Source organism: Ursus americanus, chromosome 21 (genome assembly GCF_024610735.1).
Source record: "Ursus americanus isolate L20-20 chromosome 21, mUrsAme1.1.p, whole genome shotgun sequence".
NCBI lineage: Eukaryota > Metazoa > Chordata > Mammalia > Carnivora > Ursidae > Ursus > Ursus americanus.
Window position 1 is genome coordinate 22,930,317 of NC_142147.1, and position 27,461 is coordinate 22,957,777.

General features: G+C 47.0%; 2 protein-coding genes across 9 annotated transcripts in view; both read left to right on the top strand.

The window, feature by feature from the left end:
• The window catches only part of DUS2 (dihydrouridine synthase 2), a 46,399-nt gene extending 37,362 nt beyond the window's left edge, over nt 1-9,037 (top strand). For all 5 annotated transcript variants that reach the window (XM_087870516.1, XM_087870517.1, XM_045814936.2 and 2 more), the window contains 7 exons: nt 411-497; nt 1,814-1,982; nt 4,123-4,244; nt 5,511-5,660; nt 6,933-7,020; nt 8,166-8,239; nt 8,491-9,037. In XM_087870516.1, coding sequence (XP_087726642.1) covers nt 411-497; nt 1,814-1,982; nt 4,123-4,244; nt 5,511-5,660; nt 6,933-7,020; nt 8,166-8,239; nt 8,491-8,728 — 928 coding nt within the window. In that variant the 3' untranslated portion in view covers nt 8,729-9,037. The remainder of the gene's footprint in view (nt 1-410; nt 498-1,813; nt 1,983-4,122; nt 4,245-5,510; nt 5,661-6,932; nt 7,021-8,165; nt 8,240-8,490) is intronic.
• A 5,042-nt stretch (nt 9,038-14,079) lies between these two features.
• The window catches only part of NFATC3 (nuclear factor of activated T cells 3), a 120,604-nt gene continuing 107,222 nt past the window's right edge, over nt 14,080-27,461 (top strand). For 2 of the 4 annotated variants that reach the window (XM_045815003.2, XM_087870518.1), the window contains exon 1: nt 14,081-14,528. In XM_045815003.2, coding sequence (XP_045670959.2) covers nt 14,426-14,528 — 103 coding nt within the window. In that variant the 5' untranslated portion in view covers nt 14,081-14,425. Of the gene's footprint in view, nt 14,529-27,461 lie in introns of all 4 variants that reach the window. The other 2 variants (XM_045815004.2, XM_045815002.2) reach the window with 2 other exon arrangements.

Here is a 27,461-nt window from a genome sequence, read left to right on the forward strand (position 1 = left end):
GCCAGTCTGAGGGCAGCAGCTGTTCCCTGTCTCGTAGGGAGGGCAGGACCGGGACAGTAGGGGCAGCATTCTTATAGCGCTGTCCCTCATCTCTGGCAGAGGTGAGGGGAAGCCAGGGAAAGGCGGTGTGACCTTGGGAGCCAGGCCACCCACACCAGCCCTCTGCAGCCCTGCCTCACCTGCAGGCCTACAAGAGCTGGACTTGCCTTCCCAGCAGGGCCTAATGCTGTTCCTGACCCTTGCAAGAGAGGTCATGGAGACATCCTCTGCAGCCCAGAACCCTGTCCTTCATGGCCGTGTGACCTTCCTGAGGTTCAGCAGGGAGGACAGTAGGGTTTGGATAAGGTAAACCCGTTCGAACTGTGACATGGGCTCAGCCCTCAGCCCCATCTTTTTTCTTTATTTCCAAGGAAGCGGGAGGAACGACCTCAGCACCCTGTCAGCTGTGAAGCCATCAAAGCCATTGCTGAAACCCTCTCCATTCCTGTCATAGCCAAGTAAGCCTCCCTTCTTCATCATTTACTGTTTTATGCTCCACCTCACTCTGAGGGATTTGAGCTGGCATACAAAAAATGGATTGAGATAGCATTAAAAAAGGAAAAAAAGGTGGGACAAGAAAATGAGGTTGGGTATGAGGCTGAAAAGTATCTGTTTTGTCCCCTGGCCTCTGGTGAGTGGCTGATGTAGGTGTGCAGCAGGCAGAGCATTCTGATGGCTGGGGTGAGGTGAGGAGTGTTCAGGGGACTGGGAGAGCGAGAAGGTGGCCGCTGAAGCAGGCCCAGGGGAAAGTGATGTCACGCCCAGAGTTAGGTGTTCAGGGTGTAGGGTGAGGAGTCCCAAGCCAGAGTGTGCAGAGATGGGGGCATAAGGCAGGTCATAGTCCAAAGCATTCCGGGCAGCTACAGGACCAGGAGCCAAGACAGGTAGTTGCGAGGTACCAATAACCAGCCCAGAGGCTTAGTAGTAAGACAGTGTCCAGTTGGCACTGGGGAGCTGGCTGTGTGGGCCAGTCCGGAGTCCAGCGTAGCCTTGCACCTTAGGATGGCACAGAGCCCGAGAGCAGGATGGCAACAGAGAAATTCCAAAGCCTGGAAACCCTGACAAAAGGCATGCCCGACTGGTGGGAAGTGGGAGGGAGCTAAGGTTGGGGGTGTTAGCCAGGTCCCGGTTGTCGCTAGGCCAAGGAGTTGTTGGAGTGGCTTGGAGAGGGTAGGGCTACTCAAGAGCCTGGGTCCTGTTGCTGCTGCTGCCCCCTGAGGGTCTTCCCCACAATACATACAACGCTGTCTCTGGATTGAGGCTGTCACCCAACTCCTAATGGAATGGATACAAACAGAGCAGTTTCCAAGGGGGCCCTTGGGGCCTCAGGGTAACAGGAAGGGAAATTGCAAGCAAACTGGGCCTCCTTCCTTCCTCTCATAATCACCACTGTGTCTGTGGTTTTTGACCCAGCCATTAGTAGGTATATGGTGCCCCCGGCTGGGGGTTTTCCTGTGATCCCAGCATCCACTTACAGACCCATGTTTTCAGATTTGGGCTGGCTTTAGGATGAGGAGGAAGGAAGGTAGAATCTCTGGGAGACCAACCTGTTGCGTCCTAGGCCTGGTTCAGGCTGTTTCTCTGCGTTATTGCACTTGGTGTTCCTGACCCCAAAGTGGGGTGTGTGTTATGACCTCCAGTCTCCCGAAGTGCTCAGAGCTGAAGGATTTGGCCAAAACTACGTAGCTAATGAGTAGCAGCTCTGGGAGTTGCCTTTTTATGAAAAAGCTGGCATAAGGATGGGGACACTCCTCACTCCCCTGTTGCCTTTCAGTGGAGGATCCCACGACCACATCCAAAAGTATTTGGACATAGAGGACTTTCGACAAGCCACGGCAGCCTCTTCGGTGATGGTGGCCCGAGCCGCCATGTGGAACCCATCCATCTTTCTCAAGGAGGGTCTGCGACCCCTGGAGGAGGTCATGCAGAAGTACATCCGATATGTACGTCTATGCACTTTTTCAAAAGAAACATTTCTCACTGTCTGCCACATTCCTGCAAAAAGTGCCTTGGGTGAGCCCCCAGCCACCAGCAGCCCTGTTGTTCCTCTCCTTTTCTTTTTAGTTCTTGTAATGTAGTGTTGGGTCTCCCTGACTGCAATGTGAAGAGAGTGTCCGGGGATGCATGCCCCTACCATTACCTCCTTCTAAAGCTTCCCAGGCGTGGGGGTCATAGTAAGGACCCCTGGATTCAGGATGCTGCCAGAGCCCAAACATGGAGGCCTTTCTCTTTCTCACTCATACCACCCCCCCACACACACACATACACACATACATGCATGCACAGTGACAGTGAGATCTGTCACTGAAGACACCCATGCCAAAGGGTTGGCACCTGAGCAGCCTCAGCCAGGGGGAGCCACTGTAACTGTTGTTGAGAACAGATTATCTCTGTAAAGACTTCTCTCTGGCCATAAGTCACAATCACTTCTAAAACTCTTTTCTTGCTAATTCCCAGACCCCCTTAATCTCTGACTTAGGGACTAGCCTAACTTTAACCCTCTCCTTAGAGACTAGCCTTTTCCTCTCATTGAGAGCTTGATTTTAGTGCCAGAGGCATTTCCCTCTAGAGGAACTTTTTGACCAGTTCACCTGCGCTATCCCTTTGTCACAATCCTAGAATTCTGAGAGACTCTGAGTAGCTGTACATGTCTGCAGGCAGAGATAGTCAGCGGACTTCTAATTCTTCAGTGAGTTGGGCCTGAGCAGAGAGTCTAGCCCTCATCCTCTTCAATACCGGGGCTCATACCCTCCTGGGTGGGTCAGGAGCTCCTGACATCCTCAGACTGCCCATACCCTCTTTAGGCCGTGGCCATGCCTGTGGCGTTGTGGCACCATGGCATGTGGTATCCCCAGGACTGTGCAGCCTGGGATGGTAGGAGGCCCTGAGGCTTCTGTCCAGAGATGAGCAGAGTTTCTGTCCTAGGGCCTCCTCTGCTTGATGCTACAGCCCTCATCCCCTGGGTTTCAGGTGTCCTGTTCAGCAGGTTGGTGACTACCAGGCTCTCCAGTACCCTGGGTCAGCCAGAGACAAGGGGGGCTTGCCTTAGCCCAGGCCACCTGTCTCGCTCTTGCAGCTGGCTGGCATGTCTGTGGCAGAGAAGATATGCTCAACACTGCTCACTGGGTAAAAGGTGATGTTATCATTCCTACTCAGTCTGTCCCTTGGCAGCTCCTCAAGAGCTGTTGTCCTGGAGGAAGGGAGTGGCTTTTAAGCATAGACAGGGCTGCTTCTGGTCCTTCCAGGTGCCTTCTGTCCCAGACAAGCTGAATCAAGGCCTTGCCACTAGCTGGGGCCTACCAGCGTATCTCTGCTTTGTCCTCAGCGTGTCATGGCACCTTCCCAGGCACTGAAGACATAGGCCTAGGTGGAGATATTACAAGAGTGTAGGGGCGAGGGCTGGGAGGGTGTTCCAGAGGGCTCGGGCACCTCTCACCCAGTGCTTTTGTGTCTGCCCCAGCCAGGCAGGCTTCTAGTGTGTATCCCTGTGCTGTCAACTTGCCTCCCTGAGCCTGCATTTGTCAGGAGTAGTGGTAACAGCTGCACCTCACGCTCATGAGGCTTGTGAAGCTCAGTGAAGCGACAAGTAACGTGAACATGATTGGTAGATGGTGCTGTGCTTTCCCATGCAGGTGGATATTGGGGACAGTTATTTAAGATGTGGGAAAGGAAGGTACCCACTGTGTATAGAAATAAAATAATCTCACCCCTGTCTTGGTGCTGCTCCTGCCACACCAGAATTCGACTTGCTCCTCTTCCCTGCCACTGGAAGGGCAGCAGGTCTTCTGTGGTAGCCTGTGGTGGCTGAAGGAGGAAGGGCTCCCTACACATCTGGACTTCCTTCAGGCTGTCCGGTCGAGTGTGCTCCTAACCCTGGGTCTCAGCTATGACTCTCGAGTTTGTACTGCTCCCTGGAGGAGTAGATGGCCAGGGTGGAGGTGCTTTTCTTATGGGCTCACACTGCCTCAGCTGTAAGCACACCTCTGATGCCCCCTTGGAGCCCCTTTCTCTGCCATCAGGGCATAGCTCAGGCCTCAGAGCCTGCCTGGACAGCAAGTGGGCTCATGCTGGTTCTTCCCTCAGGCCGTACATTATGAGAACCACTACACCAACACCAAGTACTGCTTGTGCCAGATGCTACGAGAACAGTTGGAGTCGCCCCAGGGAAGGTTGCTCCATGCTGCCCAGTCTTCCCAGGAAATTTGGTGAGAGGGGCAACGTTGCAGACGTTGCCAGGCTTGACTCTGAGCCCTAAGCTGACTATCAGGGACCAGGGATGCAGCTTCTGGCGGTGGACGTACAGGAGCGGGGTAGTGGTATAGCTTCACCTCACAGAATAGGATACTTAACAAAGCTTTGGAACTTTCCATCCCTGGACTGATCTCACAGCAGAATTGGGGAACTAGAGTGCCAGTAGGATGGAAGAATGTGGGGCCTGGGCTCAGGAATTCCTGGGGAGGAAGGGGCTTTTATGGTAACAGATCAGTCACACACCAGGCCATCAAGACCCAATGGTCAGGAGAGTTGGGGTTGTAGAATGGAGCCCCTGGCCTGAGCCTGTGCCCACAGCCCATCACTCTGCAGTCTGGGAGGCTACCCCTTGGTCCTCTACATTTGGTATCGCTCCTTGCAATCTGGCCTAGCATCTCTTCCTGTGACTCCCTGTCTTGCTTGTTTATTCCCCCAGCTCCACATTTCTGCTCATACTGGGTCTTCTGGCTCTTTCGTCCTCGCAGTCTGTTTCCTCCCTCCTCAAAGAAACTTTCCTAAACCACACTTGTGCCCAGGCATCTATCAAGATAGCCCTCAAGATGCTTCCTAGAAGAGAAAAGAGTAGCCAGAACTCTCTTCCCAACCCCGGGCTTGTGGTGTTGGTTCTGTCCCTACCTCACATAGCTTAGCCAGCTTGACTCAGGTGTCTTGTGAGTTTAAAAGAAAGAGTATAACTCTGTAGTTCTGGGTGGTACCTCAGTTTAGGCTAGGCTTAACTGCTTGTGGCTGGGGCAGGAAGTGGGGAACCACTTAGTGGTCATGGCCTCTGTCTCTTCCTCCTTTGGGCCCACATGAGGATGGGGCCCTGTATAACCCAGGCGCTCGTTCAGTACAGGTCAGTTCACTCACTGCTGGCTGGGAACACTTGCCTATGTTTTCTTCTTTGGAAGAGAGGCTGGGCTTAGGTGGTAGAGGTGACCCTTACAGCCTTTTCCACCCAGCCCAGCCTGCCCTCTAGTGTCCAGCCTCAAAGGCTCACATTCACTCTTTGCCAGTCCAGGTTGATCCCAGGGGTAGGTGGGTCACCTTCTGATGGCTAGGTCTTGGTGGTGTTTTCATGCATGTGTGTGTGTGGGTACGTGGGTGGGTGGGTGGGGAGAGGGATCATTTCTCAGTGGTGAGGCCCTGGGCTCTTGCAGGAGTTTCCTGGATGCTGGCTCCACTAAGGGGCTTGCTCTGCTCTGGCTGTTCTTCTACAGTGAGGCCTTTGGCCTTGGTGCCTTCTATGAGGAGACGACACGAGAGCTGAATGCCCGGCGGGCTGAACTCTTGGCCAGAACCCCAGAGACTGCGGGGGAGCCAGCTGAAGACACCTCTGATGTCATTAAGATGGCTGTCAAGTTTGACCGGTAGGTCTCCAGGTTGGCCTCAGCTTGGCCAGGGCCCGTGCCCTCAGCTGGCTGCTTGCTATACATGGTTAATGCTAAGTTCAAGGACCACTTGGTTTGGATCCTTGTCATTTTTCAGCATCCCAAAGAAAGCACTTTGAGGAAGATGGTCCCTGGAGGCCCAGGCAGCACTGTCAAGGGTGTGTGTATTGTCCTGCGGTGACCAAACTTCACCTTTTCCTTGATAGACATCATCCCACAACTCATGGTGGGAGGACTTGTCTCCTGTTCCTGAAAGTCTGTGCTTTCTTCCTGGTCCTGAGCAGTTAGCTGCCTCCAAGGCATTGGGACCCTTGCCCTCATCTGGCTGTGCAACCCCTGCCCATACCTACTGGCCCATACCGGCCCCGTGGTGCCCTCTCTAGGCAGAAGTAGCCTCAGAACGATTATTGCTTTAGAGTGTGACTCAGCTTTGAGTGAGGTCTTTATCTTTGTCTTCTGCCATCTAGGATCTGATGGGGACCTTTCTCAGGTTCCCAGGCTCATACCAGGAGCCAGTCTTGTCTGGCAAGGGCTTGGGAGGAGGATTGCGGGCACAGCTGTTGGGCAGTCATATCTGGGGAGAGCTCCTGGTAGGAAGTTGGAACATAGTGCCTCCTACCCTGTCACCCTGTTACAGACTGACTCTGACTCTGAAATAAGAGTACACTGTGTTCAGGGCTGAAGCAGATCATCCTGATACTCAGGGGACATAATAAGGGTGGGTACTGAGTTAGATCCCAGACCATTGTATGGCCACCTATGTTCCCAACCCCCACCCACTCCCTTCTGTCTTGTCTTGAAAGGCAAACTGGATCTTCTTCTTCTTCGTCGTCTTCTTCTTCTTCTTCGTCTTCTCCTCCTCCGTCTTCTTCTTCTTCTTCTTTTTTTTTTAGTAGGCTCCACACTGGGCATGGAGCTCAACAGGGGGCTTGAACTCATAATCCTGAGATCAAAACCTGAGCTGAGATCAAGAGTCGGACACTTTACCGACTGAGTCATCCAGGCACCCCTGGACTTTCATTTTTGGGTGTTGAAGTCTGTTTTCTAGGCTAGAATTCAGAGTGCGGGAGTTCACTTTGTATTCCAATTCCCCAAGCATGCTGAAGCCCATCTTCCGTTTAGGTAGAATCCAGGCCCCACATCACTGGTGGGACAGAAATGGGAGCTCAGAGGAGTAAGTGTGGGAGTCCTAAAGCAGCAGCCTGGTGGTGATGGTGGGTGAGCCCTGACTCCTTCCTTTCCTTGCCCCAGGAGAGCGTACTCACCCCAGATCACCCCCAAGATGTGCTTGCTGGAATGGTGCCGGAAGGAGAAGTTGGCACAGCCTGTGTATGACACGGTGAGTTCCTGGCTGTGGCCTGCCCTGAATCCAGCTCTGCAACGCCTCCCACGGCTGGTGCCATCACCCCCAACACACCCATAGCTCGTACCCTGAATTCCAGACTGCTTGACTGGAGCCTGGCTTTGCCCTCCATGGGCATGCAGTGGTTGCTGGTGGCTGGACCAGTTGCTGATATGATAGCCCCTTCCCTGTGACAGTGGGCCTGTTGTCTAATTCTGGCCACTTTCATAAAACTGAACTTGAGACATACGTAAGGGGCTGCTTGGGTCAGTCTCTGCCAGTGGTGTTGCTTAGACCAGGGAGACTTCCCTGGAAAGGACCAGCTGGCTTATTTAAGAAGGATGCTTGAACCTAAAAGTTAGACATGTTTTTAGACCAGGCCTCAGCCAATGCGGCTCAGGATTGGGCCCCAGACTTGAGGCTGCTTGGTGGAAACTTCAAGACAGTCTTGCTTCACTTCCTTTGGTCCCCATGACCATGCCTTATTTAGGCTGCTCTGTCTCTTCTGGACTGGCCTTCTGACCTCTGATCTCCTTCCAGGACTTGTGTCCCCCTCTCCCACAGTGACTTTTCTAGAACAAATCTGACCTCTGCCTCCCTGCTCAAGTCCTCATCCTCTCCCCAGTGCCTTTGAGATCAAGCCCTCGCACCTCAGCACAGAGCGCAAGGCTCCCCACATGCCTTTCTGCTTCTTGTCTCATACCCTTAGCTCTCTGTCCAGCTGTATCACCTGGTCGCTCTGCCAAGTGTTGAGAAGTCTGCCCCATTCTTGTCCCCTCTCACCCCTTTGCCATCTGGTGAATTCCTCCTCATTTTGGGTGACCTGGCCCATCCAGATGTCAGTTGGAGCAGGATCCATAGTCACGCGCAGCTAAGGGGTCTGATGGCCCTTTGCTTAGGTACATGAACTCCTGAGACACTGGAATGTCATTGCCTGTTTATGTATCTGCCTTTCTTCCTTGGCAAATGCACCAGGCACTGCTGCTGGGGAGGAGCATGTGATACAGGTAGCCTTCATTTAACTTAGGTGGGAAGTGCTTCCCTTTTTCTATTTTCCACGTGATTCTGGCCGGTGAGCCCCAGGGCTCATTCCTCTTGCCTCCATACGGCCATGCGTGTTTCCTTTCCTCTCTTTGCACCAGGTTCAGCGCCCCCTGGATCGCCTCTTCTGCTCTGTTGTGACTGTTGCTGAGCAGAAGTACCAGTCCACCTTGTGGTGAGTTTCCTCGTCAGTGGCGGAGGGGGGTGGGGGGGAGCTTGGGATGAAGGGCCTCAACCCAGCCTTGGCTGAGGAGGGTTTGGGGAGGGTGGTGTACCTGGGCAGTGGCATCCCCAGGCGATGACCCCCTTCCTCAGTTTTGTTAGAATCTTTGCCAAGGGTGTATAGAGTCAGGCCTTTCCAGCCTCTTGTCCTGCAACCAGCCTGCCCATCTACCTGCCTTATTGTCCCATGCCTCATCTGCCCAGGGACAAGTCTAAGAAATTGGCGGAGCAGGCTGCGGCCATCGTCTGTCTGCGGAGCCGGGGCCTCCCTGAGGGTCGGCTGGGTGAGGAGAGCCCCTCCTGGCACAAGCGCAAGCGGGAGGCCACTGACCAAGACCCTGAGGGTCCCAGAGCTCAGGAGCAAGCGGTACCTGGGGAGCTGTGCAAGAAGCTCTTTGTGGCCTTGGGAAGTGGTGAAGAGAGCCCCCTGGAAGGCTGGTGACCATTGTCCCTACCTTGGTCACCAGCTTCAGGAGCCTGGCTATAAGATGTCTGTGGGTGCAGAGCATGAACCAGACGCCATTGGACAATTCTCTGACTGTTCCTGGCAGGAGTTAAGAGGTCCTGACCTGGGCCATCAGCCTGGAGCACAGGCTAAATGGTACCTAGGGTGCACATCTCCCTTGGTGGGTCTGAGTAGCAAGGCCAAGTTCCCAGTGACCTCAGTATTTTCTTTGAAAACAGGAGCTTTTCAGGTGGCACCTTCTCAACCTGACATTGGTACAGTGCAATAAAGATCCCCCCACCCTTACCCATGGCTGGCTGCTTTAGCCTTGGGCATCTTCACACACAGACTCATGGCCTGGCATAATTATTTTACTCCCACTCTCTATGCAGAGCTAGAGAAATCTATGCTATATAAATCTATGCTAGATAAAGCATATCCTTATGGGTCTGGGTGGAAGTGGGGGATGGGGTATCATCTTTAACACTCACAGGACTTGGGCTGAGCCAGGAAGGCCCAAGAAGCCTATTCTACTGATGGCAAATCTGAGGTACTGCCTATCAATTAACTTTCGTGATGAGAGGTGCTATAGAATCTGGGGAACAGTTAGGGTATCTGGTGCTCCAGGAAGGGACCAGCTCAGGTGAGTGTGGGGGGTCCTGGGTTTGACCCCCAGGTGACTGAAGCCCAGACCTGATGAGGTCTCTGCTCCAGACAGGGAACACTGAGGATACATGCTGCTGATGCCAGCAGTTTGGAGCCCTTAAAATTGCCCACCCACGCCACTGCCTGCCACCAGCCCCCACTATCCCACTTGGGCCGGAAGGAAGTGGCAGATTCTCTTTAATTTCCTCTTGGCAGAGAAGCAAACAAACGGCTACCACATCTCATGGGGCCTCCCCCTCTTACTGGGAGGGGCGTTCTGACCAAAGGTCCCTGCCCTGCACCACCCCCGCTTCCTCCACTGTAAACATGCTACTTCTCCTCCCCTTTTCCAAGTTCCGTGGGGAGGGGCATTCCCCTCCAGCCCAAGGCCATGTTTCTCTCATATCCCTGGGGTCAGGCCCCTATGCCAGCCAGCAGCCCCTGGCCTCGGTGGCCTGAGTCAAAGATCAGGCAGGTGAGGCCTTAGTCTCAGTCCCGGGAGTAGCCCCTCCCTGCACACTTGTTCTGTATGCAGATAAGGATACTGCACTACCAGCCGCCTCCCAGAGCCCATTGCTGTCTGACCCTGGGCAAGTCACTTCTAGTTGTCTTTGGGCCTAAGGGCCCTCTTCTGAGAGGGGGATCAGCTGCTCTCTGCTTGTAGGACGCTGGCTGGAGGATAAATAGGCCTGTGATAGGGCACAGTGCGGCTAATGGGGCCCCACTCCATGCTGGGGCTGCCCTAGCTTCCTAGACTAGTGCTCTAAGAGAAGGGACCCCACTCGGGAGACAGATGAGGCTTGGTTCAGTCTCATCATCAGGCTTTAGGCACAATATCTTTCTGATTTTTCTCACAAAAACTGTCTCAGTTAAAATGCCCCCTTTGTCTTTCCCCATATCCCAACTGGAACAGGGCAGAGATTCCCCAGTGGACCCCTGGGCATCCTGACCTAGTCAGAGCTTGTGGAAGGACCCTGTGGTGGCCAAATATCAAGTCTTAAGATCCACTTCTCCTGTGGGGTTGGGCTGTACCCTCAGGCCTGTTCTCCCACCAGTGTACTTTCCCTGGGGCAGCCCCTTCTCTGGTGGGGTCAGGTTTATTTCTGGGCTATGGGGAAGGAGAGGCAGGGGTGGAGGTCAGCTGTTAAGAAAGGGGCTGGAAAGAAAAAAGAGGCTGGAGTATGGGAACTTAGAGGGCCCAGGAAAAGCACTGGGGAGAGGGTCATTCACAGGGGAGCAGGTGGGGAGGGGCTCATGTGTGTTCCATAACTGAGGTTATCTGGCAGAGATCCCAGGATATGTTGGCTCTCAAATGGTCTCACATTAGCATACCTCAGGATGCCTGTCCTGGTCTCAGAGTGACCTGCCCAAGTCTGGGACTAACTGGCAAGGCCCAGTCAGGTTTGAAAGCTCCAATCATTGTTCTCACTATTCCCACCTTAAACTCAGGCCACTTAGATGCCCAAATGCCTCTGTGGGCTAGTGTCCACAACATTTATTCATCCATTCCAGCCACCTAGACAGAGGACTTCCTCTTAGCTCATCACATTTTGGGGACACATGATTTTGAGCATGAGAGGGAGGGATGAGTAAAGCTGAAGGGGGTGGCACATCTTCCGAAGGCCACAGCAAGAAGACTGGGCTTTGTGCAAAGATAAGTGGGGAATCTCTTAACCCTGCGCACTTAGTTCCTTCCAGGTGTCAGTCCTGCTCAGAACTCTTCTGTGGCTCTGCACTGCCCTCTGGATCAAGTCCAAACTCCTCAGCCTAGTATCTGAGGACAAAGTGCTGACTCTGTCTTCTCAGCACCCTGTGCTGACCTCAGCAACCAACTTTCTTCAGTTGTAGTTGGCCGGTATTGCCTCTGCCCAGATTGAGAGCTGCTCAAAGGCAGTTCTTGTGTCCCCTACGGCCAGCCTTGGAGTGGGTGTGGGGAGCACAACAAAAGAAGAATCAGACAAGCTTGTTGAATGGGGTACGTGGCATGGAAAGAAAGAACTTTTCTAAACCCTGACTTTCCTCTAAGACTCCTGTTTCCTCTAATGTGGAACAAAAGGGGCTGGGCTGGGCTAAGCTAAGCTATACCATCCCACAGGAGAGTCTTCAACATTGGGGGAGCTCAGGGCCAGGCCTGTGGCAACTGATGAAAGTAATGGCTTTCCCTAAATTTCAGGCCTGGCTCGCATTCACACAGGAGGGAAAGGGGGTAGACAGGGACCCATATATTCCTTGCCCACCAGTCCGGAGTCCTATCTACTGCAGTAGTCCCTTGGCCTCCTGGTTTCACAGAGCTCTCAGAAGGCTGGAGGCAGGTCAGATGGCCTCCTGCCATCTACGAGAGCTTTCGATCTGGCCTAGGAAGAGCTGGTAGGGGAGGTCCTGGCTGAGGAAAAGGGGTGGAAAGAGTTCATGTATCGGTGTGTGTGAGTGGGGCAGGCCTTGGTTCCAGCCTGCAGAGCTCTTAGCCGTTGCTGCCTTTCTGACAAAGGTGGTAACAGACTTCCTGCATTCAGTGCCCACCGTGGCTCCAGCCCTTACCAATTCAGGTTAGAGTTCTCAGTTTCCTCCAGACCAGAAACCTTCCCAAGACATAACCCCTTCTAAGTGTTCTCCAGCTGCACAGTGGCTGGGGAACACAGAAGAATTGCACAGATGGATGCATTTAGTGCATGAGTGAATTTTTCAAGCCATCTCCAGCTTGTGTGTGTGGTCCCTTCCCAGTGGTGGGGCTTACAGGTCCAGGATCTCCCTCTTGCATTCCCCCTGGCCTGGATAGTTGAGCCCCTGGTTTGGAGGGCAGAGGGGATAGATAAAGATCCATTTTCTCAATCTAGATGATAAACTAGGAAGTATGTTGGGGGGAGGTTTAGGCAGGGGGACAACAACACATCCTGAAATTGCTCATTAGGAGGATGTTTCACCCACACAATGCTGTTTGCTCCCTCTCTTTGACCCCTATTATTTTCTTCTTTCCCTAATCTCCCCCTCCCCCAGAATTCTGAATATGTAAGTTCCTTGCTCTAAATCCTTCCATGGCTCCCTACTGCCCTCAGGGTAAAGTCTAGATACTTTGCAGTGGCCTATAGCAGCACTCTCTCCATTCATCTGGCGTTACCTTTGGCTTCTGCTCACTGCAGGTGCTTTTTGATTTCTATGTTTTTGGAAGTCTTTTCTCTGCGTGGAATCATCTTCCTCCCCTCTCAGCCATCTTTCCAATTCCTGCTTAGTCCTGTGGAGGCCCTGCAACCCCAGGGGATTGTGAACCTTTCTGGAGATCCTGGCACATCCCTAATCTCATCGTACAGTGATTATAGACTTGCTGGCCTCCTCTCCCCAACCCCTGAAGGGAGACTAATTTATCTCTGCTTCCCTAGGTCCAGCTCAGGTATGTGTACAGAGCACTGGGCAGGAAAAATTTTCCGACCTCAGGGATGAACCAATCCAGATGAACATCTCATCTGCTCTGGACATTACCTGTCCTCCTGACGGCCTTCCCTAGGGCTCCCTGGTAGCTCAGGTATCAGTCCCTATATTGAGACCTTTCTACAAAGCATTCCACTTTGTCCTCTCTGCCTTTTTGTGGGTGAGTGCTTCGGCCCTTGCACCTGCACCCAAGCCTCTGAGACCTAGTGCCCTGGGTTCCTACAGCAACTTGCTTCTAGAAATACTATGCCCTGTGGGGCCTGGAGCTAGGGAAGTAGGTCACTGCTACTTCTTCCAGCTCCCGGTCCACCCTGCGTCTTGAAGGAGCCCTAAGTAAACAAACCAGGCTCAGCGTCCCCTGGCACGGCCTCCACCCCAGGCCCGGGAGGAGGCGTCCTGGGTCCCAAGGGAGAACAGACACGCTGGGGAGGGACCGAGAGCGAAAAACAGTTCTTCAGACACCGTGTCACTTCCTCTCCATTAACAACCACAAAGTTTGGGTGGCGGGTCCTCCCGCTTTCACGGGTGTGCACCGGGATGCTGAGGTCACCGAGCCCGTGAGTGGTGCGAGTTCACGACGGGCTTTTTGGTTCAATCGGCTTCGACTTCCAGCAATGGACCGACCTTGCCCGAGGGGCTTTGCCGAGGCCTCGAATGCGCCGGCTGTCCTCCAGAGAGCAGCTGCCAGCTCACAGGGACAAAGGCCCAGCCACCCGGCGCGAGCTCCGCCCCGCAGGGGTGGGTCTGCATTGTTGAGGAGCTGAGACTCGGGAATCCTCACGCTGCTCCGGTCTCCGGCTCCGCCCCAACCTTGCTGGAGGCTCGGCCCGGCCCTGCCTTCCCTAGACTCCGCCATTAGGATTGGGGTGGAGGGATGAGCTTGTGAGTGGCGTTCACGTAACCCTCCCCGGCCCTGACACCTTCCTGAAACCCAGCCATCAGAGCAACATTTCAGCCGCCCGTCACCAGAGCCATAACCCCACTCGACGTGAGCTCTGCCCAATAAGAAAAGGGATCTTCGATTGGCGGGCAGATCGGATTGCACTCAATCCAATTACAGAACCCTGGTTTAGAAATTGAGGAGAGAATAGCGGCCGAACTACAACTCCCAAGAGTTAGTGGGCCTATCCAACGCTCCTTGTGCACGTGACTTCCTTCTCCCAGAGAGGGAATCACGCGGTAGGCCGGTGAGGGGGGCGGGGCCATTGGGCTAGCAGGGGCTCCAGGGCCTATGGGCAGCACGGTCGGTTGGGCGCGCAGTAGGGGGCGGGGTTAGGCGTGCTACACGGCGCGGCAGCGCGCTGGCGGCGGCGGCGGCTGTTGGGGGGCGGGGAATATCGGCTAAGGCGACCGTGGTGGCTTAGGTAGCAGCGACAGGCTGTGGCGGCGGCTCCTGGTGCTGCTCGGCGTGCGGCCAACTCTCGAGTTTGCGTGCTACACGGGGTTGCGTGCTACACGCTCGGTGTCACGGTCCCCGCCCGGAAACTTTGCCGCGGAGCCGCGACCTCCTGGTCCGAGCGGCCCGGCATGAAGCGGCGCTGAAGAGCTGCCGCCGCCGCCGCCGCCGCCGCCGCCTCCGTCGCCGCCGCCGCCAGAGGAGGAGCCGCAGCACCCTGGGCCACGCCGATGACTACTGCAAACTGTGGCGCCCACGACGAGCTCGACTTCAAACTCGTCTTTGGCGAGGACGGGGCGCCTGCGCCGCCGCCCTCGGGCTCGCGGCCTGCAGGTGGGTGCCGGGCCGGGCGGGACCGAGGAGTGTCCCCTCCTCTCCAGGTTCGCACGAGCTCGCCCCTTCCCTGGTCCCTTGGTTGTCCCGGGATTAGTAACGCCATGTGTGTGTGTGTTTGTGTGTTTGTGCGTGCGGTGAGTGAAGAGTGGATTTAAATTGCTGAAGAGGCGTGTGGGTCGCAGCGACGTGGAAGTGGCTGCGGGCTTGGCTGGAAGCGAACTAGTGGAGAACTCGACTCCGGGACTCCTGTGGCCAGTGGACGCCTGCGGTTTGGAGGCCGAGGGTCGGGGCCGTTGCCCAAGTGGCGTCTGGTTGTCGCTGCTTTGCCAGCGTGGTGCGGAGAAAAGCTGTCCCTTTGAAGTGTAAGCGCACTTGGCTTTTCATCTGTCCCAGGTTTTTAACGTTTTTTTATTTGAAAGGTGCACATTCTTGAGGTGTAGGAGTTCTCAAAAATTCGTGCACGTTTGTTTAAATCTACTTTGTTAGAAGAGTAATGCCATCGCGGTAACACTTGTGCAAGTTTATGGCCCACATTTAATTCGAAGTGTAACTATAACGGGACTTTTCTGAAAACTGGGTTTCTTTTCTTGAGCAAAATGTTTCGGAAGATTTAAAAAAAAGTGGGGTGCCTTGTTCATAATTCTAGAAAGTTCTGGAAATCAATTTTTATTTTAAATAAAAGCTCACCTCAGAAGATGTTTTAGAGGAGATCGTGAATTGGGAATGTTGGGCACCATAATGCTCGGAGGTCAGACCAATCAGGAAATAGAAACAGGATGGCTGGGGACTTAGAGCTCTCCTGTGACCTGGTTTGGAATACTGTGTGTGGTTCATTAAGTTCAGTTTCCCTATTGCATATGCAGGAGAACTTCAAAAGAGAGATGGATAAGACTAATCCCTATTTATTCTTTCAGGGTATTAGATGAATTACTTTGTGATCATATTGATATTCCACAGACTGCTCTGTAGCGTTGCATTGAAAAACGTATCTGAACGTGAAGCTAAAGGATTTAAAGCTACAGAATTTGTCTTATCAGGCCTTTTAGTCTTTATATGTTGTCTTTTTCAACATTGTAATTTACAGTAGTTATTTGTTGCCTGCGTTTATTTCAATTCCACTGACGTTATTTGAGCACCTTTTACGTTGAAGATACTGTTAGGTACTTTGTAGTGATGTGTTGGATGCAAAAAAGGACTGAGGCCCCTCAAGGAGCTTGGGAAATGGGAGGGGGGGGGACACAACCCAAATAATTATGCCCCCAGGCAGACTGAATGGTGGTATGTGTTACAACATAGGTAGAAACGGGAAAAGTGGCATTTGTGGGGAGAGTAGCACTGAATTGTGTGTTTAGATTATTGGGATTTAATACAATAAAAACAACCCGTTATAATGTGTATTTTTACTATAAAGAAGATGAGCAGTTGATGATGTCCGCAGACTTTTATCCAGCACAGACTTGATTAGAGCATGTTATATACCAAATTTGTGATCAATAAAGGAGTATCCTCATGTAAGTAGGAATCGTATGTACATCCAAAATATTGGATAACACTTAAGAGCTATGAAAACAGCTTTTTAAGAAACGATTTTTGCCATAAAGCCCAAAAACCATTTTGGTATTAAAATGGGTCTAGAAGGAGTTATGGTTGGAAACTTGACTTATAACTGAAATTCCCAAATTTAAACTTGAGCAGTTTTCTTTGATAAAAAGTCCACTTTAAAATATTGTGGTAGCTATTTTTTTAAAGATTTTTTTTTCAGTTAACGTGAACTACACATGACATACCCATTTTAAAGTGAGCAATTCAGTGGCATTTAGTGCATTGACAGTGTTGTGCAACCTCTTCTATCTAGTTCCAAAGCATTTTCATAACTCCAGAAGGAAACCCCAAACCTATTTAAGTGGTTGTTCCTCATTCTTTCTTGTTGCCTCCCACTCCCTGGCTGCCCAGTCCCTAATCTGGGATTTGTTCGTGTGGATTTACCAATTCTGGATATTTCATGTAAATGGAATCATACGAAGGTGTTGGCTTCTTTCACTTAGCATAGTATTTCATGGTTCATCCATGTTGTAGAATGCATCATTACTTCATTTGTTTTTATGGCTGAATAATATTCTATTGTGTATTGCTATATACCCCAATTTATCCATTCCTCCATTGATGGACATTTGGGCTGTTAACTACCTTTGGTTACTGTCAATAGTGCTGCTATGAACACTTAGCAGCTAATTTAAAAATTCTACTGAGAAGGATGTGTTATATATTCAAAATTATTTGTTCACAAAAGTAGTTTTCATTTTAATAAGCTTAATTTTGAGTGTGTAGTTTGACGATTTTATTTATTTACTTGACTGAGAAAGTGCAAGAGAGCACAAGTAGGGTGAGAGGCAGAAGCAGGCTCCCCGCTGAGCAGGGAACCTGACACGGGGCTTGATCCCAGGATGCTGAGATCATGACCTGAGCCAAAGGCAGTTGCTTAACCAACTGAGCCACCTAAGTGCCCCTATGTGTGTGTAGTTTGAAGGAACAAGTAGATTAACTGGCATGCTTTTAGGATGGTAATATGCAATAAAATGAGCCATGAGAGTAAAATTGCTTGGCAGAATTAAGATCAGTATGGAACTGTATCAGTGTGTTTACATGTTTATGGATTCTCTTCCTTACTGGATCGAGGGTTCTGTGAAGGCAGGGATAGTGTCTATATCTTGTTCATAGTTGTAAGATTGGTGCTAGCATAGTGCCTTTAACATAAGTGGACACCCAGTATTTGTTCATTTAATGAATAAATACCGCTTAAGTTTTGAGTCAGTGCTCACTTTTTTTGTGCTAGAGGAAGTTGATGAGACTTGTTTCAGTTCTTTGGCTTTTAGTAAGACAGCAGATCTTGGTAATTTGGGGCTGAAAGTTTTCCATCTCTTTGGGGGTTTGAGAGTATTTGTATCACATGTAAAATTCCATACAGAAGATTTCTGTAAAATATTTGGAGGAAGAGATAATGGATGGGGACTGAGGATAAACAGAGGGACTGAATTTAGTGAATGTTCTAAGAGCAAGCTTGTTAAAGTACAAATTAGATGTTTTGATACTTGATAATGTTGGATACATTTATGACTGAGTTTTTAGGATTATTGCTTAGTGAGGTGTTTTGAGATTTTCCCATTAACGAAAATTTAAGACCCCGGAGTCCTTAGCTATGAGGACAGTGCTTGTTTTGATTTTTTTCAGTTAAAAATCAATCAAACTATTTTAATTTTCTTTTACTTAATACCTTGCTTCAAAATGAAGATATACTTCAACAGTAAGTAGAAAATTTTAAATTGGTAAGTGTTTAATGCATTTCACTAACATTATTTGCCATTATAAAGGACAGCTTCTGGTGCTTTATTTGAGGGTACTGATTGTGTATCTCTAATTTAGTTTGATTTTATAAAAATCTTTTCAAATTCCAAGTTTGACTCTCAGGGTTGGTCCATTTTTAAATATTGACTTTCTAGTCCTGAATGAGAGTCACTGAGAGGGTATGTGCTTTATACTGACTGCATAATATCTTTTCTACTGCTGCTTTTTAAGAGGGAAGAAATATCTTAGGTACAATATGTATTTTTGTTAGAAATTTGCTTTAGGATAAGATATGTGTAATTTTGTTGGATATCACTTTAATACACAATTTTTTCCTGTGTAAATCTGAGGAACTGTTCCTAGATGATCATCAAACTCTTTAATTTGTAGTGTTCTTACTTTGTTTAGTGCTTGCAAGTCTGATTTATGTGTTTTTTATAATTTAACTATCTCAGATAGTTTTCTCACTTTTCAGTTTTTATTGATAATTTTTACTCAGAGCTCTTGGTTTATTTGTGTTAAGTGAGATAATGTATTTAAAGCTCTTAGCACAGTTTTTGGTCCAGTAGTGCTCATTAAGTGCTGGTAGTTAACATTTCTTAACACACATACACACACACACACACACACACACACACGCACTGATGATAGGTTATTTTTTTATTTCCTCTCCTTTCCTAGACCCTTTTCCCTATGCTTAACTAAAACACTGAGAGTGAGTAGGGGCAGACAGGAGATCCAGTTATTTAAACCTTGCTTAGAGAAGTTGGAATATTTGTCTTAGACATTTTCATTTTATCTTCTATTATTCTTTTCAATGTTAACCTTCTTTCTCGTATTTTACTAAATAAAAGTACTGAAGGTCACTTGTTTTTATGTTTTTCTACTTTCTGGAATTAAACTGTTAGTATGGTGTGAAAGTTGGTTGATTTGCTAACCATACTAAGTATAATTGGATATTTAAATCAGTATGAAAAAAGCGAAGTTGCTTCTATGGTTTCCTGTAGAAATTTAATGGTGTGTTTGTACAGTGCATTAGGTAGTGTATAGGAGGAGGTGATTACTGCTGAGCCTTACTTTCATACCATAGGTCAGCTTTTTTAGACTTGAATGCAGTGAGAATATCTATTTGGTGATTGAGTCACCGACAGACATTTCAGTACTTCACTTGGAAGAATAATTTAATATTCTGTTTCTTTGACCCCCCCCCTTTTTTTAAAGATTTTATTTATTTATTTGACAGAGATAGAGACAGCCAGCGAGAGAGGGAACACAAGCAGGGGGAGTGGGAGAGGAAGAAGCCGGCTCATAGCGGAGGAGCCTGATGTGGGCTCGATCCCATAACGCCGGAATCACGCCAAGCCGAAGGCAGACGCTTAACCGCTGTGCCACCCAGGCGCCCCTCTTTGACCCTTTCTGATAGGGTTGGATGCTCCTGGGGGTATTAGGAGAATTTTGTGATGGAGGTGTCATATGTTGTGTTAAAACTTCATCAGTGGAAGAGCATTGCTATACCTGCACTTTCTTAGGTTTTCCTGTTTGCTAATACAAAAGGGATATTTTGGCATATTTTCTAAATTTTGTAGAAGTAATACTATAGTAGTTATATTACATGAGGTATTAATTTAAGGTAAATTGTAGAAAGAGCTTATTGTTATGACTTGCCTTTATGTGACAACCAGTAAACTTTGCGAATAATTGTATGTATTTTTGTTGAGGGCATGTCCCAAGCTCTGCTTTTGAGTTTTGCTCTTTATTTTTTCAATGAAGTGTGATCATAAAGATATTTTTGGTAAGAAAATGTGAAATTTGTTTTTCTTTACAGAATGTAATAAAGTACTGATATATAAAATGGAAGTCTAAGAGAAGATAAGCAATTGTGTTACTGATCGTGAAGTTTAATGCGTTCTTTACTTTCCTTATTAGTATTGAGTAGTTGATGATTCAGTATGGTGATGTTTTATTTTAAATAAGAGGTGGGGTTGAGGAAGCCATAATAAGGTGAAGTCAGTCACATTACTCCTAAGAGATAGGAAACCCAAGTAGGTTGAGCCTCATTTGATAGTAAGCTGCAGTTTGACTGCTCACAGCAGTAGCATAAATAAGGGAGGTGTTGTCTAAAGCTGTCCTGGTGGGTCAGGGGAGTAGACACAGCAGACTTGGCAGTAAGCCTAGCTTCTAAAACAAAATCCAAGTCATCAAATTTGCCCAGGCATGCCATATGAGGTTCAAGTAACAGTGGAATTTAAGAGGAGTGAGTTTCTTCATGGAGGCTTTAGGAGAGTCACAGCAGGAGGAAGCATTTTAACAGCCATAATTTTAACTCAAACATAGTATGGATCTGCATATATTTTAGCATTTCTCGTAATGTTTATATAATTATAATGCATGGCTCTCACCTGCTTGCCTGATTTCAGTAGACTTCAGAAGAGAGGAACAATTGGACATGTTAAGATTTAAGTAGTATGGTCTATGAACTTTCTTTGAATTGCTACTTGAAATTTAATCATTGGGACAGTTCTAGTTATGTTGATACCCTGTGTGTGAAGGAACTACATGTCTGTGAAAGCCAGAAAATCCCTGGTACGTAGAAGTAACTTTGAAGGCTCCATTTTCCTACAAAATGTAGAGTTTGAATATGTCTTATGTTACAGAAGCAGGTGGCAGTTTTAATTTTTTAAAAATACATTTTCAGTGTTTTATTTTATTTTATTTTTTAAAAGATTTTATTTATTCGTTTGACAGAGGGAGAGACACAGTGAGAGAGGGAACACAAGCAGGGGGAGTGGGAGAGGGACAAGCAGGCTTCCCGCTGAGCAGGGAGCCTGGTCTGGGGCTCGATCCCAGGACGCTGGGATCATGACCTGAGCTGAAGGCAGATGCTTAACAACTGAGCCACCCAGGAGCCCCCATTTTCAGTGTTTTAAAAAATTTTTTATATTTCTAAACTCTGTGGTAAAAATTAAAAAAATTATTTATTTATTTATTGAGAGAGAGAATGAGCTGTGGGGAGGGGCAGAGGAGTGAGAGAGAAGCAGACTCCCTGCTGAGCAGGCAGCCCCGTGCAGGGCTTGATCCCAGGATCCAGACATCATGACCTGAGCTGAAGGCAGATGCTTAACTGACTGAGCTACCCCAGTGCCCCTCTGTGGTAAATTTTTGTCAGCTTTGCTGTTTATTTTAATTAGAAAATAGGATTAAATGAGCTTTGAAATTAATATTGAGTAATAACTTTTCAGTAATGTTAATTTGTATCATATGAAAAAATATTTCTAAAAGCATTTTTTTTCCATCAAGTTAGTTAATCATTGGCCAGAACACTTTAATGGACAGTTTGTGAGTTGTACTTAAATGTAAATATTTTTCAGTATTGTTTTAAAAAAAGTTGTTAAATAAATATGACAGAAAAAAATGATATTCAAAAGTTGTTGAAGCTAGGGGCTGGCTCAGTTGGAAGAGCATGTGACTCTTGACCTTGGGGCCATGAGTTCGAGCCTTACCTTGGGTGTAGAGATTACTTAAAAAAAAGTAAAATAAATAAACTTAAAATTGTTGGGGGTGCGTGGGTGGTTCAGTTGGTTAAGCATTTGCCTTTGGCTCAGGTCATGGTCTCGGGGTCCTGGGAGGGAGCGACCCTTCTCCTTGGACTCCCTGCTCGGCAGGGAGTCTTTGTCGTCTGCCCCTCCCGCCACCCCATTCGTGCGAGTATGCTCTCTCTCAAATAAATACATAAAATCTTTTTAAAAAATTGTTGAAGCTAGATGATGGTTATATGGGAGTTTATTATAATGTTTTCTGTATTTTTGTGTATGTTTTAAAATTTCCTTAATAGAAAGTTTAAAAAATGGCATTCAGAAACTCTTCAAGTTCCTTAAGGTGTTAGATTAGGATAGAAAAAGTGTTTTAAAATAGTAATATGAGGGGCATCTGGGTGGCTCAGTTGGTTAAGCATCCAGAGCTCCAGTTTGGATCTGGGGTCCTGAGTTCAAGCCATGCTTTGGGCTCCTTGCAGGGTGTGGAACCTACTTAAAACAACAACAAAATAAAATAGCATTGTGAAGGTAATAGGATTTGCTGTTTCATGTAATTTAAAAAAACAAACAAACAACTGGTTTATCTGGGCACCTGGTAGGCTCCGGTCGTGATCTCCCATCTGGGACCAGGGTTGGGGCTCAGCAGGGAATCTGCTTCTCTCCTTCTGCCCCTCTGCTCTGCATGCTCGGGCACTCTCTCAAATAAATAAAAATCTTTTAAGAAAATAAACAAAAACTGGTTTAGCAAATAAACAGAATATAAAAATTAGTTGTGATATGTCTGATTTACAAAACCCATTTCTCTCTTTAATTAGTATTAGTAATGGGATGGTGAGGTGAGTTAGTATACATAAATAGGAAGTGAACTGATTTTTTGGTATGTTTTTAAGTAGGTGTTTTTCAGGGGTGCCTTGATGGCTTAGCCTGTTAAGTGTTGGACTGTTGGTTTAGGCTCAGATCACAATCTCATGGGTTGTGGGATCGAACCCTGAAGACCGAAGTTGTGCATCGGACTCAGCGCTCAACGGGTAGTCTGCTTGAAGATTCTCTCCCTCTGCCTATATCTCCATGTGCCCACTCTCTCTCAAATAAATAAATAAATCTTTTTAAAAAAAGTAGGTATTTAAAAAAAATTTTTAAAGATTGTATCCATTTATTTAGAGAGAGAGCACACGGATGGCAGAGCCTGAGGTGGGGCTTGGTCCCACAATCCCAAGTCTTGTGACCCCAGTGGAAACCAAGAGTTGGAGGGCCAACCAACTGAGCCACCAAGGTGCCGTGGTATTTCTTAATTTTTAAAATGTTTTCTAACTATGGGGTCAGAAAAATTCACTTATTGCTTAGTAATTTAAGGGCTTGATGATATTATTTATTATTATTATTATTGTTACTATTATTGTTTGTTTTTTTTTAATGGAGGCTTGGCGCCCAGCACGGAGCCTGAAATCACAACTCTGAGATTGAGACCTGAACTGAGATCATGAGTCGGTCACTTAACTGAGCCACCTGGGCTCCCTGGGCTTGAAATTATTTTTGAAAATATTAATGTTTTATCATATTGCTTATATCCATCAGTCTAATATTTATTAAGTATTGTCAGTTCTCTTGAGCTTTTAGATTTATGATGAAATGAAACTAGAGAACTTGGTTTTAATTTTAAGACTTTTTTTTTTGGTTATTTATTTATTTTTAAAAAGATTTTATTTATTTTTTTTTAAGATTTTATTTATTTATTTGACAGAGAGAGAGACAGCCAGTGAGAGAGGGAACACAAGCGGGGGGAGTGGAAGAGGAAGAAGCAGGCTCCCAGCAGAGCAGGGAGCCCAATATGGGGCTCGATCCCAGGACCCTGGGATCATGCCCTGGGCCGAAAGCAGATGCTTAACGACTGAGCCACCCAGGTGCCCCTTAAAAAAGATTTTAACTTAATTTATTTGAGAGAGAGAGATTGAAAGAACCAGTGGGAGGAAGGGTAGAGGGACAAGCAGACCCCCTGTGGAACAGGGAGCCTGACATGGGACTCAATCTTAGGACCCCAGGATCAGGACCTGGGCAGAAGGCAGAGGCTTAACCGACTGAGCCACCCAGGCACTCTGTTTGTTATTTAAAGTAGGCTCTGCACCCAGGGTGGAGCCCAAACTGGGGCTTGAATTTAGGATCCTGAACTGAGATCAGGATCAACTAACTGAGCCACCCAGGTGCCCCCAGACTAGATTTTTTTTTTTTTAAGATTTTTATTTTATTTTATTTATTTATTTGACAGAGAGAGACAGCCAGCGAGAGAAGGAACGCAAGCAGGGGGAGTGGGAGAGGAAGAAGCAGGCTCCCAGCCGAGGAGCCTGATGTGGGGCTCGATCCCAGTATGCTGGGATCACGCCCCGAGCCGAAGGCAGACGCTTAACGACTGCACCCCCCAGGCGCCCCTCCCATACTAGATTTTTAATCCTACTATGTAATTTATAGTGATTAACTCACCAAAATAATTGACATGTAAAGTCTTGATTTGTGAACATTTCAGAGCAAAGAAGGTCTGAAATTTATTATCTTACATCTTGACATTTGTGAGATCATATTGAATACTAAAGGAATAGAAGTATTAAACTTGTCCTTTATAAATGGAAAGCCTTTGGGGGAAAATATAGAAAGTTTCATCTAAATGTTACCTTTTCATTTTTTTATTGCAATATAAACGTTTTAAGGAAACTTCGTATTTCCTCTGCTATTAATACTACGTTATAGTTTTCACCTTTCAGTGAAGGGTTGTTCAGTAAAAAATGACATTCAGGAAAAAAATGATATTTAGAAATTGTTGAGGCTAAATGATATATGAGGACTTATTGTTATACTACCCTCTTTATGTTTGAAAAATTCCATAATACAAAGTTTTGAAACTTTTTGACCGTAATGCAAAAAGAGTAAGAAGTGCATTTTATTAAAAAAAAAGAAAAAAGAAATGCATTTTATGTTTCAACCTAGCACAAACATACATGTTTATACACAGAAAACTGAGATAGAAGTTTCAGATAAAGCAGCATTTATATCTATTCTGTGACATTACCTTGACATTTTCTTTTTCATTGTATTAAAAAATTGTTCAGACCTTCAGTTTGAAAAACAGAGTTTTAGGAAATGGTTTCATAATTCTGATTATATTAAAACCGTTGGGTCATAGAGATGTTCTTGTTATTCAGGCCATATTTCCTTATGTCTGTAGTTCTTTAATACATTTTTTAAATTATTTTTTATTGGATTACTTTATTGCTATCTTTTATTGGGTTACTTGATTGCTAAATTTTGTCACTTCCAGAAAATGAGTTGTATCTCCCCCTTTTTCTCTGCTCTGTGACCAAACTCAAATCCTGGTTACCTCCTGTTTGGATTTATGAAATTTTCTCTTCAAATTTTATTCCCCCCAAATCATTTTTGAAAGTCACAGCCAAGAGTATCTTTGATTCTTGCTCCTTGCATCTATACCCTACCTCCTCACTGGTCTTTCTCATCATGCTCTACCTATTTTATATCTCTCACTCTGTATGTTAATAACAAATTTATCATCTTTAATTTTATTCATCTTTTTTCAGTGTTAGTGTGAAACCTTTCGCTCCACCCGTTTATCTGAACTGCCTCTGCCAACTTCATGTTGTTTCATAGTCTTTCTCCTTTGTGAGTCAGTTTATAAACACTAATTGAGGTACTGCTGAGCTAGGTCCAAGTTCTAGATTCATGTTTGTTGCGGTTGTGTGACATTGCTGAAAAGCACACAATAGTTTTTGGCTAATAATCCTTTCATTTTATAAGAGAGGATATTGAGGTTGAAGTTTATTTGCCCAGGGTCATTTAACCAGTTAGTTACAAATCAAAGACCCAGGACCTCTGACTCCTATTCCTTTGTTCTTCTCCAGAAAGTTGCTTGATTTCTAATTGAAAATTGTAGAGTTGTTTTTGCACAGCTTATAATTTTGGTCATTTTTATAGCTGTTCGTTTTGTGTTTGTGTTCTATTAGGTCTATAGAACTGTTTCTGTTCTATTACATAAATATTTTAATTTAATTGAGTACCTGTTATATGAAAGGTATTTTTATGTATGTTATCTCTAAGTCTTATGATATCTGAAGAAGTAGGTGTTATTTCCATTTTTTAAAAAAGATTTTTTTGTTTAGAGAGAAAGAGCTAGCAAGGAGGGGAGGTGGGGCAGAAGGAGAGGGGGAGAGAGAATCTCAAGCAGACTCCCCACTAAGCCTGATCCCATGACCCTGAGATCATAACCCCAGCTAAACCAAGAGCCAGATGCTTAACTGACTGAGCCACCCAGATGCCCTTGTTTTAGCTCTCTTTTGTACATGAGGAAACAAATGCCACGTTTGACCATTTAGAAAGTGGAAGATAGGGGGCACCTGGGTGGCACAGCGGTTAGGCGTCTGCCTTCGGCTCAGGGCGTGATCCCAGCGTTATGGGATCGGGCTCCTCCGCTGGGAGCCTGCTTCTTCCTCTCCCACTCCCCCTGCTTGTGTTCCCTCTCTCGCTGGCTGTCTCTATCTCTGTCGAATAAATAAATAAAATCTTAAAAAAAAAAAAAAAGAAAGTGGAAGATAGGGCATTTGAACCCTGTTTTTGTTTGTGTTGTTTTGTTTTGTTTTGTTTTTTTCAAAGATCTCTTTTTTTTTCTTTTTTTTAAAAATATTTTATTTATTTATTTGACACAGAGAGAGCGAGCGAGCACAAGTGGGGAGCAGCAGACAGAGGGAGAAGCAGGCTCCCCACAGAACAGGGAACCCGATGCGGGGCTTGATTCCAGGACCCTGGGGTCATGACTTGAGCCGAAGGCAGACGCTCAACCAACTGAGCCACCCAGGCACCCCATGTTTTGTTTTTTTAAAAGTAATTTTTACACCCAGCGTGGGGCTCGAACTTAAAACCCTAAGATCGAGAGTTGCATGCTCTACCGACTCAGCCAGGCAGGTGCCCCTGAACCCTGTTTTGTTGATTTGTGCTCTTTATGCCTCTTGCCTCTCAGAAGGAGTTTAAGTACAGAAATATTCAGGTTCTCCTTTGATGAAACCAAGACTCATGATGAGCACATGGAATCAAAATATATGTGGGCTAGGGCTTACAAATTACATGTGTGTTCTTGTGTCTAGATTTTCTGCTTTTGGCTCAGAATGGCTGCTTCAGGGATGATGCTTCTACTCCTGCCTGTTTTAGAAGTTTTTAAATGGTTGCAGTATTACAGCTAGGCCAATAGAAGGTACTGCACAGCTAACTGTGGTAGGCTCAAATTTAGCTGTTAGGCTTTTTTGCTTCCTTGAAGATCTGGAGGTCAAGAGGTCCTGTTGTTCTAGGTTTTCAGTAATGAGGACTTGGCCTTTCTCTTTGGCAACGCCCTCCCGTGTTGTCCTGATTAGGGTCTGATGCGTGACCTTTGCAGGCTATTTTGCCCTTATGATTTAAAATTTAAAGCATTTTTTAACTTGCCAGAATTGCTCTCAACCTATATGAGAGAAAAGTTAAGAATTTAAAAAATGTGAAATAACTACTTAGGGCAGTTTTTTTTGTTGTTTGTTTGTTTTAAGTTAACATTTTGCTTTCACATGTTCCAAAAGGTATGTATGTACTATTTATTTGGTTGGTTGAATCTTTTTATTTTATTTTATTTTTTAAAGATTTTCTTTATTTGACAGAGAGACTGAGCACAAGCAGAAGGAGCCACAGGCAAAGGGAGAGGGAGAAGCAGGCTTCCACTGAGCAAGGGAGACCTATGCGGGGCTCAATCCCAGGATCAGGACCTGAGCCGAAGGCAGACACTTAACTGACTGAGCCACCCAGGCACCCCTCTTTGGTTGAATTTAGATCCCAAGTAAAATCGATCTACCGTCTATAGCCTACTAACACCAATTCAGTTTTTTCTTTGATATTTTGGTCAGTTTGCCATCTGTCACCTACTCTTATTTCTCAAGATCAGTACTGCCATTGGGCTTCTTTTTGTTATCTATTTCTTTTACACATACCCATTTATCTCTGAGCTTTGCCAGAACTCTCCTTTTCAGAGCAAAGGCAA